General features: G+C 44.4%; 1 protein-coding gene across 4 annotated transcripts in view; it reads left to right on the forward strand.

Moving 5' to 3' along the window:
- NOS3 (nitric oxide synthase 3) overlaps nucleotides 1–18088 on the forward strand; it is a 195057-nt gene that overhangs the window by 94573 nt on the left and 82396 nt on the right. For all 4 annotated transcript variants that reach the window (XM_033932081.1, XM_033932083.1, XM_033932085.1 and 1 more), the window contains 2 exons: nucleotides 95–199; nucleotides 10421–10488. In XM_033932081.1, coding sequence (XP_033787972.1) covers nucleotides 95–199; nucleotides 10421–10488 — 173 coding nt within the window. The remainder of the gene's footprint in view (nucleotides 1–94; nucleotides 200–10420; nucleotides 10489–18088) is intronic.

Below are 18088 nucleotides of genomic sequence, written 5' to 3' on the forward strand. Positions count from 1 at the left end.
TAGTTTAGTTTAGAACACATCCCCTCTTGTGTGAATTCCCATTGAACATTATTCTGTGCCCAACGTTCCACCCTTCTTGGACTTTGTTTTCCAGGTGATCTGCATGGATGACTACGACATTGTTAATTTGGAGCATGAGACCCTGGTGCTAGTTGTGACGAGCACCTTTGGCAACGGAGACCCGCCGGAAAATGGTGAGGTAAGCGCTGGGTTGCCCAGTTTGATTTTAACTACAGAAAGGCCTGTGAGGGGGGGTGCTAAAAAATTCTCAGCCTAACCAAGAGGAGATGAGATTGGAAACAATGTCAAAATATAGAATTTCATTTCTGCAAATTGGCACTTAATGAAATAAGATTGCACTCTTTTTCTCAGCTACAGTGGCAAAATAATGCTCAAAATTTAGGAAGTTAGTTGGTTGGGCTGAGAAGTTTTCTGTACCCCATTGTAAATGATAAGTTAAAGAATGTTAAATATTAGTCTATTAAGAGATCATCTCTACCCAACAAACATGCTGTTAATTAATTTTATACATGGTGGCTGAGGAGGCCGTTCCTTTAAATGCAATCTATTATTCTTGAGCACAACAGTACTTAAAAAGCAAAGGGCATTTGCTCATCATTACTTTTTCCAGATGAGATGAGGCCCATAGAGGCTCACTGACTAGGATTTACCAGACGTCCGGGAAAACCTGGACATGTCCTCTTTTTAGAGGACTGTCCAGGTTCCCGGATGGACTTTCCAAAATCCAGCCGTATGTCTGGGTTTTGGAAAGCCCTGATGAGCTCCGGCTGCATCTGGAAGGCCTCTGAGAATACACGGATGATGTCATACACATCCGCGCATGCTCAAGGCCCTCCAGATGCGGCCAGAGCTCATCATGGAAGATGAGGCTTTGAGGAGGCGGGGCTGGGGGCAGAACAGGGCGGGACTTAAGGCAGAACTGGATGGGGCTGGAGGAGGAACCAGGCAGGGATGGGGGCAGGGCCATGTGTCCAGGTTTGTGAAGCTCCAAATATGGTAACCCTATCACTGAGTCCCCCGTTGAAATCCTGTGAGCTCTTATAGTGTCGGTAAATTTCCAAGTTTCTAAATGACGAATGATGCAATGAGATACATGAAAATGTCATACGATCAGTCATCGGAGAAAGCCACTGACCCAAGCGCAGAATAGCTCACAGAAAGATACATAAATATGTGCATGCGCCAGGAAAAGCTACATTGTAGTGCATCACAGGCACACGTCATAAGCGCCATGGTGGGCGGGGGCGGAGAACTACCAGCAAATGATGCAAATGGATTTTTTCTTGGAACTTCCACCTCATGCAATTGGCAGGCCCAGACCTGTAGGTACAGTGTTCCCCCGCGAATTCATGCTTCACGAATCGCGGACTCACGCATTCGCAGTCTGCTCCAACCGCCTCTCCCTGTAGTAAAGTTGGGTTACACCAATCAGGAGCTGCGTGTCAAAGCAGCTCCTGATTGGCGTAGCCCGACTTTACTACAGGAAGAGATGGTCGGAGCAGACCGCGAGTGATTTTCTTCACCCGCTGACACTCCAACTGTTCTCTCCTGCCTCCCCTTCCTTTTGACAGGCGAAAAACCGCATTCACAGGTTTTTTTGAAATTCATGGGGGTTCCTGGAATGGAACCCCCATGAATTTCAGGGGCATACTGTATATGTTTTTCTTTTTTTTTCTAACTTTTTATTGAAACAGCAATGTAACTAGGAACATCCCTCCCCTTTAGAACCACAGAACTCTGGAACAACCTCACATCCTTGCTCAGAAATTCAAGCTCCCTCCAACTCTTCCGCAAACACCTGAAAACTTGGCTCTTTTCAAAAATCAAACACCTCCTGCTCTCTGGTACCCTGACCCTCTCTATCCTCTTAGTTCCTTTCCTATAACCCTTCTTTGGAGTACCTTTTTATCCTAACCCTGTAAACCGTGCCGAGCTCTACGTTTGCTGAGATGGCGCAGTATACAAACCTAAGGTTTAGTTTAGTTTAGTTAACATGAAATAAAAGGTATATATCACATCTGACAAACCAAATGGGGCACGCATTAATATCATCACACAACAAATGCTCACGTCTCTTTTTTTATATTCTTTATTCATTTTTAAAAACTTACAATAAGTGTAACAGCATATAAAACATTTTAAACTCAGATACAACACTTAATATTCTGTTAAAATCCATATCAGAATTTATCCCCCCTCCCCCCTAATCAATAACAGTCTTTAAATTAAAAAAAACAACATATAATAATCCCCATTCCTATATACCTTACTTTAATAATCAAACCAAAAAACCCCTCCCTCCTACCTTGGACATACATATTTAAGGGGAAAAATAATATTCAATCATTACAATATTTTGTTAATGGCTCCCAAATCTCCTGAAATTTTCTAAAATTCCCCTGCTGTGTGGCTATTGTCCTTTTCATTTTATAAATGTGACATAAAGAGTTCCACCAGAAACTGTAATTCAGCCTCTCCCAGTTTTTCCAATTATTCGTAATCTGTTTTATCCCAGGACAAGCAGGCAGCATATTCTCAACAGGTGGGTGATGTCACCGACGGAGCCCCGCAGCAGACAGCCTTGCAAGCAGACTTGCTTGAAGATCTTTGTAAGAGCTTCCGAGTGCTGCACTGCGCACGCGCGAGTGCCTTCCTGCCTGAGTCAGGGCGCGCGTCTCCTGTGAGGTACCTCAGTTCAATGTTTTCCACGGAGCCGAGAAGTCTTGTTCACTTCAGCTCTGCAGCTCTTCGTTGCCTTCTCGCAACGAGGCTTTGTTATTTTTTTTAGTCGCTGTGCCCACACGTTTTCTACTTTTTCTTTCTTAAAAAAAAAAAAAGGGGGGGGGGGTTTTGCCTTTTTCGGCCGGCGGCACTTTCTTCAGGGGCCTCCAGATCTCCCTCCAAGAGAGTATCCTTCCAATTCGTCGCAACTTCCCCTTCTTCTTCAGGAAGCTCAGGCTCTTCTTCGCCTTTGAGCTGTCGAGGAGGTTCCCTTGAACTAACGGGACAAGGGCTTTTATTCCCGTTATTTCCTGGTCCCAAAGAAGACGGGGGATTTGCGACCAATCTGGACCTCAGAGCCCTCAACAAATTTCTAGTCAAAGAGAAGTTTCGGATGCTTTCTTTACCAACTTTGTATTCCCTGATGAATCAGGGGGATTGGCTATGCTCTCTGGATCTCAAAGAGGCTTACACTCATATTCCGATTCATCCAGCCTCTCGCAAGTATTTAAGATTTCGGGTGGGGAATCTCCATCTACAATACAGTGTTCTTCCTTTCGGACTCGCCTCATCCCCCAGAGTCTCCACAAAGTGTCTGGTGGGGGTGGCTGCAGCCCTCCGTACCCAGGGTCTTCAAGTTTTTCCATACCTGGACGACTGGCTCATTAAAGCCCCCTCTCAACAAGGGGTTATTGCAGCGACCTGACAGACTATTCTATTTCTCCAATGTCTGGGGTTCGAAGTCAACTTTCCAAAATCCCAGTTGTACTCTTCTCAGACTCTTCAGTTCATCGGGGCCATTCTGGACACTGTTTGGCTCAGAGCGTTCCTGCCTCAACCATGCCAAGATGCTCTCATTTACCTTTGCCATCAAGTGTCTCATCTCACATCAATTTCAGTGAGACAAATGATGATTCTACTCGGTCACATGGCCTCTACAGTTCACGTGACACCTTTTGCCAGACTTCACCTTCGTATACCTCAGTGGACCCTGGCATCTCAGTGGCAACAAGCTACTGACCCACTTTCTCAACACATTACAGTAACTCCTTTGTTGAGACAGTCTCTCCACTGGTGGATGCTCTCTTCCAATCTTTCCAGAGGTTTGCTTTTCCACACTCTCCCTCACCAGAAGGTTCTCACAACAGACTCATCAACCTACGCATGGGGAGCTCATCTTGACGGTCTCCGTACACAAGGCCATTGGTCTCCCACAGACTGTGTCTGTCACATCAATCTGTTGGAACTCAGAGCGATTTTCAGTGCTCTCAAAGCTTTTGAACATCTTCTTCACCACAAAGTAGTCCTTGTCCGGACGGACAACCATGTCGCCATGTACTATACCAATAAACAAGGAGGCACGGGATCTCACTCCCTTTGTCAAGAAGCTCTGAAGCTGTGGGATTGGGCAATTCATCACAACATCTTTCTCAGAGCTGTATACATTCAAGGTCAGCACAACTGTCTGGCAGACAAATTGAGTCGTCTTCTGCAACCTCACGAATGGACACTCAATTCCTCGCCTCTACGTCAGGTGTTTGATCAATGGGGGACCCCTCAGATAGACCACTTTGCATCTCCCCTCAACAACAAGCTGCCTCAGTTCTGCTCCCAGATATACTCTCCCCAGCACCTCAAGCAGATGCTTTCCTCCTGGACTGGACGGGTCAGTTTCTTTATGCCTTCCTTCCATTCCCTCCAATTCTCAAGACTCTTGTCAAGCTCAAGTCGCAACCTGACACCATGATTCTGATAGCTCCTCGGTGGCCCAGACAACTGTGGTTCTCCCTTCTACTTCAACACAGCACCAGGGAGCCTCTGCTTCTACCAGTTTTTCCCTCTCTGCTTACTCAGAGTCAAGGATCCTTACTTCATCCCAATCTGCAGTCTCTACACTTAACAGCTTGGTAACTTTCAACCTGACTGCCTCCCTACAGTTTTCTCAATCTGTACAGGACATTTTGGTGGCTTCCAGAAAGCCGTCCACTAGGCAGTGTTACGGGCAGAAATGGACTAGATTTTCTGCTTGGTATACTACTCGCCAAATGGAGTCAATGTCTACCTCCTTGTCTTCATGAAAGGGCTTTTCAATGTTAAATCACCGCTCAAACCGCCTCCAGTGGTCTGGGATCTCAATGTTGTCCTGGCTCAATTGATGAAGCCTCCATTTGAACCAATTGATAAGGCTTATCTCAAGTATCTTACTTCGAAACTGGTGTTTCTGATTGCCCTCATGTCTGCTCGAAGAGTCAATGAGTTATAAGCCTTAGTTGCGGATCCACCTTTCACAGTTTTCCACTATGACAAAGTGGTCCTCCGTACTCATCCCAAATTCTTGCCTAAAGTTGTGTCAGAATTTCACATCAATCAAGCTATTCTTCCAATATTTTTTCCAAAGCCTCATTTTCACCCTGGAGAAGTGGCTCTCCATACTTTGGACTGCAAGCGTGCCTTGGATTTCTACTTGCAACGCACTCAACCTCACTGAACAGCCCCACAACTTTTCATCTCCTTCAATCCAAATACGTTGGGGCATCCTGTCTCTAAGCGAACCATATTCAACTGGATGGCTGCTTGCATCCCTTTCTGCTACGCTCAGGCTGTTCTCTCTCTGCAGGGTCAAGTCACAGGTCACAGAGTTAGAGCAATGGCGGCGTCTGTAGCTTTCCTCAGATCAACTCCTATTGAGGAAATCTGCAAGGCTGCCACTTGGTCCTCGGTTCATACATTCACCTCTCATTATTGTCTGGATACTTTCTCCAGAAGGGATGACAATTTTGGCCAATCTGTTTTGCAAAATCTCTTTTCTTAACTTGCCAACTCTCCCTCCATCCCATTATGCTTAGCTTGGAGGTCACCCACCTGTTGAGAATATGCTGCCTACTTGTCCTGGGATAAAGCACAGTTACTTACCGTAACAGTTGGTATCCAGGGACAGCAGGCAGATATTCCCACAACCCACTCTCCTCCCCTGTTTGGCTTCTTAGCTAGCTATCTGAACTGAGGTACATCACAGGAGATGCGTACCCTGACTCGGGCGGGAAGGCACTCGTAAGCTCTTACAAAGATCTTCAAGCAAGTCTGCTTGCGAGGCTGTCTGCTGCGGGGCTCCGTCGGTGACGTCACCCACCTGTTGAGAATATCTGCCTGCTGTCCCTGGATAACAACTGTTACGGTAAGTAACTGTGGTGTATGGCAACCCCTGTCATAATAAGTAGAAACCTGTTATTATTAGATGATATTTGGCTCTTAGCCCTCATAGCAAAGCACCCTCCCATACCCCTCCCCCACCCTTCCCAATCCATAGAACGAGCAATCTTGGCATGCAATCTATAATATAAAAACCAAGATCGAACCTTGGAGTGTAGGTATGTGGTTTTAATGAACACGCCTGAGACACACTTTTGACATACATATATAGCAAGATATATATGCTTTTTTAGGTGCCTAACAACCCTCTAAAAAGTATGATAAAAGGGTTTTCTTTTTAACTTCCACTCATGCAATTGGCAGTCCCAGACCTGTCGTATATGCTTTTAATACACACGGTTCAACACTACTGGTACCTCCAGGTCGGCGCTTCATTTTGTGCATCGCCCGGCAATGTCCTGGGTATCGTCTGGAGTGCTCATTTTAATATTAGTTATCTCATTGTACTACATTTCCATACTATTCTTGGAGGCTGCTATGGGGCATGGAAAAGACCACGCAGAGCTATTTTGCACATTGGAAACTAACAGACAGGCAGACAGAAGAACACCTCGTCTCGGGATATATGCAGACAAACAGAAAAAAAGGCAAAGGTGGCGTCTCTTCAACCAATGATAAAGTCTTTATTTGGCAAACATAGTAACATACATAGTAACATATTAGATGACGGCAGATAAAGACCCGAATGGTCCATCCAGTCTGCCCAACCTGATTCAATTTAAATTTTTTAATTTTTTCTTCTTAGCTATTTCTGGGCGAGAATCCAAAGCTTTCCCCGGTACTGTGCTTGGGTTCCAACTGCCGAAATCTCTGTTAGGACTTACTCCAGCCCATCTACACCCTCCCAGCCATTGAAGCCCTCCCCTGCCCATCCTCCTCCAAACGGCCATACACAGACACAGACCGTGCAAGTCTGCCCAGTAACTGGCCTAGTTCAATATTTAATATTATTTTCTGATTCTAAATCCTCTGTGTTCATCCCACGTTTCCCGCCTCAGAAACTAAAACGCTGTACACTAAACTGGTTAGAAATGGTTTAGCAATAAATGTTTGTTGTTTTTTTTTAATTTCTTTATTCAGTTTTGCATATTACAACAAGTGTATCAGAAAAATTCATATAATCTTACAAATACACACTTGATTTTCTTCATGGAAAAGGGGATAGAGGGGTATAGATAGAGGATTACTGCACAGGTACTGGACCTGTTGGGCCGCCGCGAGAGCGGACTGCTGGGCACGATGGACCTCTGGTCTGACCCAGCAGAGGCACTGCTTATGTTCTTATGTTCTTATGTTCTTAACACTTTAAGTACAATATATCGTACTTATATTCATATTTTATAATGATTTAAATATTATGTAATACACTTAATAAATATGACAAATGTAAATAAAATAGAAAACCCCCAATCCCTCCCTACCTATTTCAGAAAATCTAACCTAATACATCAAAATGTATTAATTAATTCATACATATTATGAGATAAATAAAATAATACCCACCCCCATCCCCACTTAACAAATATCTTATTATGGGAAAATGTTATTAATCATTACAAAAATCTGCTAATGGTCTCCAAATCTTCTGAAATTTACCAAAGTAACCTTTCTGTGTTGCTATTGTGTGCTCCATTTTATATATATGGCATACCGAATTCCACCAAAAGTTATAACTTAATGTTAATGGCATGGTACGTTTTGAGCATTGGGGTTTGAGACCTTTAACTCAGCTGGATTTTAACCGATAGGAAGTGCTAGATGTTATGTTAGTGTGAAATACGTAGGTGCTGATAGTCAAATGATATAAGTGGCACGAGGGGCTCCAGGAAATTTTAATCACTAAGTGGTTATATTCAGGGCTAAGTGGTTATATTCAGTGGCATCTGATTAGATAGTGCCACTGAATATTTCCAGTTAGTGCAAAAGCTGAAACTGGTTATTTTGTGGACTGTCTGAGGGTGGAGTGATAGAAACATAGAAACATGACGGCAAATAAAGGCTGGATGGCACATCTGCAGCATCCACTATCTCCTCCTCTCCCTATTGGCTAAGGCTCTTTACACCTGCATAGTGAGGTCATAGAACTTTATGATTATAGTCTAAGGCTCTTAACACTTGCATTGTGAGGTCATAGAGCATTATGGCTATAGAAACATAGAAAGATGATGGCAGATAAAGGCCAAATGGCCCATCCAGTCTGCCCATCTGCAGCATCCATTATCTCCTCCTCTCCCTATTGGCTAAGGCTCTTTACACCTGCATAGTGAGGTCATAGAACTTTATGATTATAGTCTAAGGCTCTTAACACTTGCATTGTGAGGTCATAGAGCATTATGGCTATAGAAACATAGAAAGATGATGGCAGATAAAGGCCAAATGGCCCATCCAGTCTGCCCATCTGCAACATCCACTATCTCCTCCTCTCCCTATTGGCTAAGGCTCTTTACACCTGCATTGTGAGGTCATAAAACTTTATGATTATAGTCTAAGGCTCTTAACACTTCATTGTGAGGTCATAGAGCATTATGGCTATAGAAACATAGAAAGATGATGGCAGATAAAGGCCAAATGGCCCATCCAGTCTGCCCATCTGCAGCATCTATTATCTCCTCCTCTCCCAGGCTTTCTTGAATTCAGACACAGTCTCTGTCTCCACCACTTCTTCCAGGAGACTGTTCCACACATCTACCACCCTTTCTTTAAAAAATAATTCCTTAGATTACTCCGGAGCCTATCGCCTTTTAACTTCATCCTATGCTCTCTCATTCCGGAGCTTCCTTTCAAATGAAAGATTTGCCTCATGCACATTTATGCCATGTAGGTATTTAAACGTCTCTTTCATATCTCCCTTCTCCTGCCTTTCCTCCAAAGTATCTATATTGAGATCTTTAAGTCTGTCCCCATACGCCTTATGATGAAGACCATGCACCATTTTAGTAGCCTTCCTCTGGACCGACTCCATCGTGTTCAGCACTTAGCTGGATAATTTAACTGGATAAATAGAACCGCATGAAATGCTAGGCATGCCCAGATATGGCCTAGCATTGAAAATCTAGCGACAATGCCACCGATGGCCAAAACTAGGGTTACCAGATATCTGGATTTCCCCGGATCTGTCCTCCTTTTGAGGGCATGTCCGGGGATCCAGATGGCTTTTCAAAACCCGGCGCTTTGTCCAGGTTTTGAAAAGCCTCCTCAAATCGCGTCGGGCAGGGAAGAAGTCCACGGATGCCACGTGGTGATGTCATGTGCACACGCGTACTTCCTCCCTGCCCGACAAGAGCAGGCAGCGGGGGGGGGGGGGGGGGGCTAGGGCAGAGATGGGTGTAACGGGGCGGACGTGGGTGTGTGTCTAGGGGTCCGGATTTTCCAATTGGAAAATCTGGCAACCCTAGCCAAAACCATGCTGACCATTGCCTGCTAAATATCCGCCCCATAGTTATTAGGGACAACGGACATTTTCTCAGTTATTACCACCATGTTTTTTGAAGTTGGGTAGAAACAAACCATCCTTCCCATCCAGTAGGCATATAATATTAAGGAGTGTCCTTCAGGCGCACCCTACCTGAGAAGTTAAATTTTATGGCTATGGTTTATCAAGGGTTTCCTCTCCTACAGATGCTCACGCAAGGAAAATGAAAGAGGTACGAGGGCAGGAGTGCATGGCCGCAACGAGGGGGGTTGGGAAGGAGTGGGGAGGCGGAGAGGAGGACAGGTGCCTGGGCACCTTACAAAGACCGTTCCCAGGGCGGACCGCCCCTCCCCCCACACACGCCATTTCCCGAGCTTCTCAGTTTGCTATGTTGATGGACCTCATTGGAGGCATAAAATATATTCTCAAGTTTATATCTTGGCTTTCCCCACTGTCCTCCATCACTGGCCTTAGCAGTATCTCTAATTCCTTTCCACCTCACCCCTAGTCCTGAACGGGATCAATCATACTCTGAAGAGTTCAAGTTTCAGGTTTATTATTTATTTGATATACTGCCTATCATTATGTCTAGGCGGTTTACAATAAATTTTATAAAAACATAACTGAAAAAACAGGGAATTAAAAGGTAACATTATTACTGGGACACACAGGCAATTTTCCAACTCTCGCTCTCATTCTGATAAATTCCACCCAACACCATCTACATCGGAGAGTGGGGCTTTTCCCCTCATCGCATGACATATGGGGCGATCAATATATTCGACCAATTTCCAATACATAGTTCCACCATCACATCTCAGAGGGACAAGTATTTTTCAGGAGACCCAAAAGTTAGGTCTTTAAAATTAAAAAAAAAAAAAACCTGGGCCTCTGTTATAGCTCTGTCTGCATTCCCACAGCCATGTCCACTATACACTTGAAATTTCCTTTCCTGCCTGCATTAGCCCTTAAGGAAAGGAGAATATTCTGGAAAAAGGTTGCAGATCTCTTATTAGAAGCTCTTTTTGTGATGCTGTGTGCTTCCTTTACTTGCAGAATTTCTCCAAGTCCCTGATGGAAATGTCCTGTCCCCACATCACAGCTCTTCAGGCAGAGCAGAAAAAGTGAGTACAGGGGCCATCCAATCGTCTATCTCCTCTGACCCCTCTAGGCCTCCCAGCCCTACAGCAAGGTCCATGGATATCCTAAGGGCAGGAGTGATGCCCACTTGCTCCTGTCTGTCATGGTTTCTTATCCAAAATGGCTTCTGCAACCTCTAGTAGCAGTTTCACTAGTACCACACAAAGCTGCCAGTAGAGGTCGCAGTAAACATTTTAAATAAGGAGTCACAGTGGGCAGGAGTGAATAGGCATTGCTCTTGCCCTTAGGACTCCTACTGAACCACCTTGGACCTTGAGGTAAGCCTTGGGGGGGGGGGGTCCTATGGGGTGGGGATAAGGTTAGGGTTGGAGGGGCTCAGGACTAGATTTTCTTTTATCTTCGGGATGGGGAGAGGAGGTGGGATCGGAACTGGGAGGGGGAAAGGATCAAAGGGGGGGAGAAGCACAGAGAGCACCAATGCGGGTCCCAGCCAAAATTCTGCCAGGGCTCACGTAAGTGTCTTATGTAGCTTCTGGCTAAATAGTAGCCAGACCTTCATAATTTCCAGGAACCGGCTCATTTTGAATTAGCCAATGGCTGTCCCAGTGTCAATGCCCTGGCATTGACTATTGAGACATCATTCAGCCTGTGGTGGTCAGCATTTTTAAAAATGTTAACCACTATGAACTGAATATTGACCAGCTTGTTTACTTAGATTGCACTAAGGACAGAGAAAGTACCTGCGTTGTGAATTTTAGGTTTTAAGACATTTCGTTATTATTATATTGTATGGTAGTTGGTTTTAATTATGTACTGGTTAGCTAGTTATAGACGCTTTCTTGTTTGCTGGATGATTTCAAAATTGTCAAGGGGCTAGAACGTCCTATACTTGTTATTATTAATTCTCAGCAACATCATTTAGGCTAGATTAGTGGTCTCAAACTCAAACCCTTTGCAGGGCCACAATTTGGATTTGTAGGTACTTGGAAGACCGCAGAAAAAAATAGTTAATGTCTTATTAAAGAAATGACAATTTTGCATGAGGTAAAACTCTTTATAGTTGATAAATCTTTCCTTTTGGCTAAGTCTTAATAATAGGTTATTTGGGAGCCATTAACAAGATACTGTAAAGATTGAATATCATTTTTCCCCTTAAAAATGCACATTCAAGATGGAGGGAGGGGGTGAGGAGGGATATTGTGATTTTCTTGTGAGTGCAATTAAAAGTGGGGAGTTCCTAGTATTTGAAGAAAGTTATTAAATAGGGGGGAGGGTTATGGGATCTGAAATAGGATTTAATAGATTATTAAGTGTTGTATTTAAGTAAAAATGATGTTATATATTGTTGGACTTATTGTAAGTTTTAAAAATGAATAAAGATTAAAAAATATAATAATAATATTGTCATTTATAGCTAAAGAGACATATGATCAAGAAACTGTTTTTTTTTTACTTTTGGAGGTTTTTTTCCAATTCTTTATTCATTTTTTTTTTTCATCTTCCATCAAGTGTACAATATTACATCAATTAATTCATACATATCACTTGAAATTCTTTCTATTATCATCTATTATTATCCCCTCTCTCCTATCCTTTTCAATATTTACATGTCCTCTTTGAAACTCCTTCATCTATCCCCCCTGGAAACTTTCTACACCTATGCTGACGATATCCTCATCCTCCTTGAGATCGACTCGAACCTCACTAACCTTGCTGAGAACATATCAGCATGTATAATGAACCTTCAATCCTGGGCACATTCTGTACAAATGAAATTGAACGAGTCCAAAACAAAACTACTTTGGCTCGGCCCAATATTAGGTCATTTACCCACCTCCATCCCATTATCTTCCGGCTCCACTCTTCAGCTTGAGTTTTCAAGCAAAGTCCTTGGCATCATCATAGACTCCTCTCTCTCCTTCAATGACCATCTCAACTTCTTGGTAAAAAAATGCTTCTTTAGTCTTCATATGCTGAGGAAAGTGAGATCGTACTTTCATCATTCTCACTTCGTCATCCTTGTTCAATCCACCATCCTCTCTAGACTGGATTATTGCAACTCCATCTATTTACCGGTAAGCCTAATTTTAAAAAAAAACTCCATAGACTTCAGCTAATCCAGAACACCGCGGCCAAGCTTATTTTCGCTAAAGGCAAGTTCGACCACGTCTCCCCACTCCTGTCCAAACTTCACTGGCTCCAAGTTCACTCCAGAGTCCTCTTTAAATGTGCCTGTTTAGCTTTCAAGATCCTACATGGCATCCTCCCTCCCGTTATCCCACTCTTCTGGAACTCCTCTAACCCTAATTCCACTAGATCCTCCCAAAAACTGAAACTATCATTCTCCTCTGCAAAAGGTATATCCCACATAGGAAAATTAGGAACATCTCTCCCCTTTAGAACCACAGAACTCTGGAACAACCTCACATCCCCGCTCAGAATTTCAAGCTCCCTCCAATCCTTCCGCAAACACCTGAAAACTTGGCTCTTTTTAAAAATCTAACAGTTCCCGCTCTTTGGTACCCTGTCCCTCTTTATCTTCCTAGCTCCTTTCCTATAACCCTTCATTGTAGCTCCTTTTCAACCTAACCCTGTAAACCGTGCCGAGCTCTACGCTTGTGGAGATGGTGCAGTATACAAACCTAAGGTTTAGTTTAGTTTAGTTTAGTTTAGTGAAGTACATAAATTATCCCCCTCCCCCACCCACCCTAATTTTTTTATTATTTTACTTTTGTGATTATGATAAACATACCGAGGGCCTCAAAATAGTACCTGGCGGGCCACATTTGGTCCCCCCGGGCCACAAGTTTGAGTCCGCTGGGCTAGATGGTAATGTGAACGGGTACCCTATTGTATTAGATTGTAGTGACTTTATGCCTCATCAAATTGAGGCAGTACCAATTACTGACCTACAAGTGTATTCACTCTGGAGCTCCTCAGAATCTTTCCTCTCTTATCTCTTATCCCACGCTGTATGACCAGCCCTTCGTATTGTAAACCCTTCTCTACAATGTAACCTTACTCTGTACAAATATTCATGTACTCAAAGACTTCATTGTTTTTTCGCTGAATGTCCAGCTCTTCTTTATTGTAAACCGCCTCGAACTACTTTGGCTTTGGCGGTATATAAACAATAAATTATTATTATTATTATTCCCTCCCCCTCCACCCAGTACGAAACTCTATTTGTCAGGTAAGTCTCTCTTGTCTGTACCCTTCTCCTCTTCTGCCAACTTCTGACTCTGTACCTTCTACCTTGCTAAGCTGTATGCCTGGAACAACCTGCCTGACTCAGTACAGATATTATACACAGCAACAAAAGTGCTCCACTCTTTTAGCTAAGAGTAATGTCTTAAACGGAAGAAAAAGCCTCAGGTCTATTTTAGGCTGAGCAAACATGCTCAAACCTCCTCCACCCACATAATTGGCTCCAAAAATCCTTCGTGCAGACTTTGCTCTTGCCGCTAGGCTAATAAGTTTCAGCGTGGGGCAAAAATCACTAATGTAGCAATGCTTTTGTAAGTGTTGAAGTCTAAACATGGCGTCACTTTAAAGCTAACGTTTCACGGATCACTACCGCTTCAGAGCTTCCTGACACCCCTCTTCTTCACATGTGCCTAAGGCCCCGCCTACAGGAGGGGCCTAAGGCTATTGGGCCTATTCCAGTTGGCCCAGGCACCTCATGCCCCACCTGTGGGCGGGGTTTGAGCCGCCTGGGCCAATCAGGCCTTAAGGCCAGCCATTCATGGGATGGTTGGCCTGTCGGACGGACAGGCTTGGCATCCATCCGTCCGACCAACGATTTTCAGATACAGGGAGGTGGGGTGGGGGGGAGCCGATCGGGGGTTCGGGGAGGATGGTCATGGGGGGTTGCATCGAGGGCAGGAGGGCCTGGGATCCCTCCTGCCTGTATTTTAGTGGGGGGTGGGGGGTAGGGGGTTTCGGCAGGACAGAAGGGCTTGGGCTCTCTCATGCCCTGATCGTGTTGGGGGGTGGGTTTTCAACGGGGCAGGAGGGCTTGGGCTCCCTTCTGCCCTGATTGTGTCAGGGGGTTCGGGGGTGCCGCAGGCAGGAGGGCTTGGGCTCCCTCTTGCCCCGATGCCAGCGAGGGGGTCGTGGTGTGCCAGGGCAGGAGGGCTTGGACTCCCTCCTGCCCTGATCGTGTCGGGGGGTTCGGGGGTGTCGCGGGGCAGGTGGACTTGGGTTCCCTCCTGCCAGGATCGTTGAAGGGGGAGGGATTCTGTAACCGATGTTTTTTGACAGACACCGGTTACAGAATCCAGCTTTTAGGCGAAGGACTGGCTCCTCCTTCGCCTAAAAGCTCTTGTTTTGGGCGTTTGGGAGTTAGGCTTTTTTTTAGGTTGATTATATGGTGTTAGTGTAGACGTAGTGGTGGTCTGGGCGTTTAAACAGCTGAACGTAGAGGCAGGCCATTATAAAAAGAAACCTCCTTTTGGATGTTTTTTTGATAATGGACATTTTCCCTGCTTCTACTTTCAACGTTTAAGGCCTTAGGCCAAAAGAGGATTTAGACTTTTTTTTTAAAATTATGCCCCTCCACATATTTTGTTATTAGATTACATTACATTACATTAGTGATTTATATTCCGCCTGTGCCTTGCGGTTCTAAGCGGATTACATTGGAAGATATCTGGGCATATCCAGGAGAATTACATAACAAAGAAGAAAGGATATTTCAAGTTACAATAGAGAATAACATAACATTCGGGTTACAAAAGAGAATTTTTTTTTTTTTTAATATATATATCTTTATTCATTTTTAAAATATGAAAACAAGTGTACAATAAATCAAGTCATAATATACATTCTTCACTTGAAACTCTACAGTCATCTTATACTATAAATTACCTCCCATCCCTCCCTTTCCAAATATATTTGTAATTACCTATCACATTTTCATAAAACCCACCCACCCTCCCACCATATACATACTAAATGGGGATAAATACAATTATTTATTATAGCAATCTATTAATGGTCCCCACACATCTTTAAATTTTTTTAAAATAACCTTTTCTAACCGCCAATGTTTTTTCCATTTCATACACATGACACACCGAACTCCACCAGAAACAGTAGTTCAACCCTCTATAGTCTTTCCAATTGTGTGTTATTTGTTGGATGGCAACTCCTGTTAAAATCATTAACATCTTATTATTATTCGAGGAGATTTGACTTTTGGCCCTCATAGACATCCCAAACAAAACTGTGTCATATGACAGGGCCTACAAAAGAGAATTACATAACTTTGAAGGAAGCCTGTTTCTGGTTACAAATGGAGGTTACATGTTGAGGTTTCTTTAAAAGGAAGGTTACTGTACTTTAAAAGGTTACAGTACTTTGAAAGGGAGCTGGAATCTGGTTATATGTTGGGGATTTGGTTTGAAGAATTGACTAGAAGTTGCCGTACGGGTGGTGTAATCACGAGAAATATTCAGTTGGGATAGGAAGGAGGTTAGATTGATGGGATGTCTTTTTTGAATAGAAATGTTTTGATTTCTTTTCGGAACACTTTAATTAGATCCCTAGTACGCGTTTTGGGTTTCTTTTTTTTATTTTTTTTAAAATCTTTATTCATTTAAAAAAAAAACACCTTGCACTATAACTATGGCAAATTGTAATCTGTTAACTGTATACAGTGGAACCTTGGTTTACGAGCATAATTCGTTCCAGAAGCATGCTCGTAAACCAAATTGCTCGTATATCAAAGCAAGTTTCCCCATAGGAAGTAAGGGAAACTGCTTTGATTGGTTCCACCTCCTCTCCCCCCCCCCCACGAGGCTACCAGCGCTGCTCCATTCTCCCCCTCCTTGAGGAATCCGACGCTGTTCCAAACCCCTCCCCGCGATCCAGCTTCCCCCCCCCTGCGAACCAGCATCCCCCCGCTCGCGTTGCCCCCCTCCACCGCGATCCTACTTTCCCCCCTCCCGAGCAGTCAATGACACCCTTTACCCGACTTGGCACCAGTGCCGGTGCCCGAAGATCCTCCCTCTTCTGGCGCGGCTGGGCGGTGCGTCGGAGATCCTCCTTCTTCTGGTCTGGGCTGGGCTGGACTGGCTTTGAGCATTTGCGCATGCTCAAAGCCTTCTGGTCTCGCTCTCTCCGAGATTGAGAGCGAGACCAGAAGGCTTTGAGCATGCGCAAATGCTCAAAGCCAGTCCAGTCCAGCCCAGACCAGAAGAAGGAGGATCTCCAACGCACCGCCCAGCCCAGGCCGCGCCAGAAGAGGGAGGATCTTCGGGCACCGGCACTGGTGCCAAGTCGGGTAAAGGGTGTCATTGACTGCTCGGGAGGGGGGAAAGTAGGATCGCGGTGGAGGGGGGCAACGCGAGCGGGGAGGGATGCTGGTTCGCAGGGGGGGAAGCTGGATCGCGGGGAGGGGTTTGGAACAGCGTCGGATTCCTCAAGGAGGGGGAGAATGGAGCAGCGCTGGTAGCCTCGTGGGGGGGGGGGAGAGGAGGTGGAACCAATCAAAGCAGTTTCCCTTACTTCCTATGGGGAAACTTGCTAAACACTCGCAAACTGGTGCACTCGTAAACCGAGGTACCACTGTATTTTGCATGTTAGCCTGTAACCCATTCTGAGCTTTTTCGGGAGGGCAGGATAGAAAACAAAATACACTTCTCCCGCGGTTTCAGCAATCGCGGTTTCGATTATTCGCGGTTTTTCGCTTGCTGGCTCCTCCCCCCCAAATTACGTCAGCTTGCATAGAGAAATCGCTGATTCCAAGCATTTACAGAGAAAATCGCCGATTCCCGGCACTTTCTTCACCATTTTTTTGCCTCTCCTTCAGGAACAGGCCAGGTGATTCGCGGTTTCACCATATTCACAATGGTTTTTAATAGAAAACCGCGAATAATATATGAAAAAGTTATTTGTGGTTTTTCTGTATTTGCGGGTCTCTTAATCCCCCTATCACAGCGCATACGGAGGGAGAAGTTTAAATACATACACACATAAAAGCTACTACAATTACTTATCTTTTCTATAGTACTACCAGACACACGCAGCGCTATACATTAAGAATGCAAGAGACGGTCCCTGCTCGTTGATATTTTGAGCCCATGGAGAATGAAACGTTTTAAATCTAATTATAGGCGAGGGGGGCTTCTGGTGAGAAAGCGCCTGCACTGTTCTCTTTTTTTTTTTTTTTAAATTCTTTATTAATTTTTACATATTTCAACAAGTGTAACAGATGAAATCATTTGAATTTGTATATATACACTTGATAACTTTCATGTAACACTTTAAATATAACATTTCAATTAATACCTATGTTCTATAATATCGGTGTCAGGTCAAAACCGCGGAAGACAAAGGCGCGCGCCGACAACTGAGCGCAGCGTGGAGGCACGCGCCGAAGAAAATAACTGTTTTTAGGGGCTCCGACAGGGGGGTGTCTGGGGGGAACCCCCCACTTTACTTTATACAGATCGTGCCGCGTTGTGGGGGCGTTGTGGGGGATTTGGGGGGTTGTAACCCCCCACATTTTACTGAAAACTTCACTTTTTCCCTAAAAACAGGGAAAAAGTTAAGTTTACAGTATAATGAGGGGGGTTACAACCCCCCAAACCACCTACAACGCCGCCGCGATCTGTATTA

This window comes from Geotrypetes seraphini, chromosome 2 (assembly GCF_902459505.1).
Source record: "Geotrypetes seraphini chromosome 2, aGeoSer1.1, whole genome shotgun sequence".
NCBI lineage: Eukaryota > Metazoa > Chordata > Amphibia > Gymnophiona > Dermophiidae > Geotrypetes > Geotrypetes seraphini.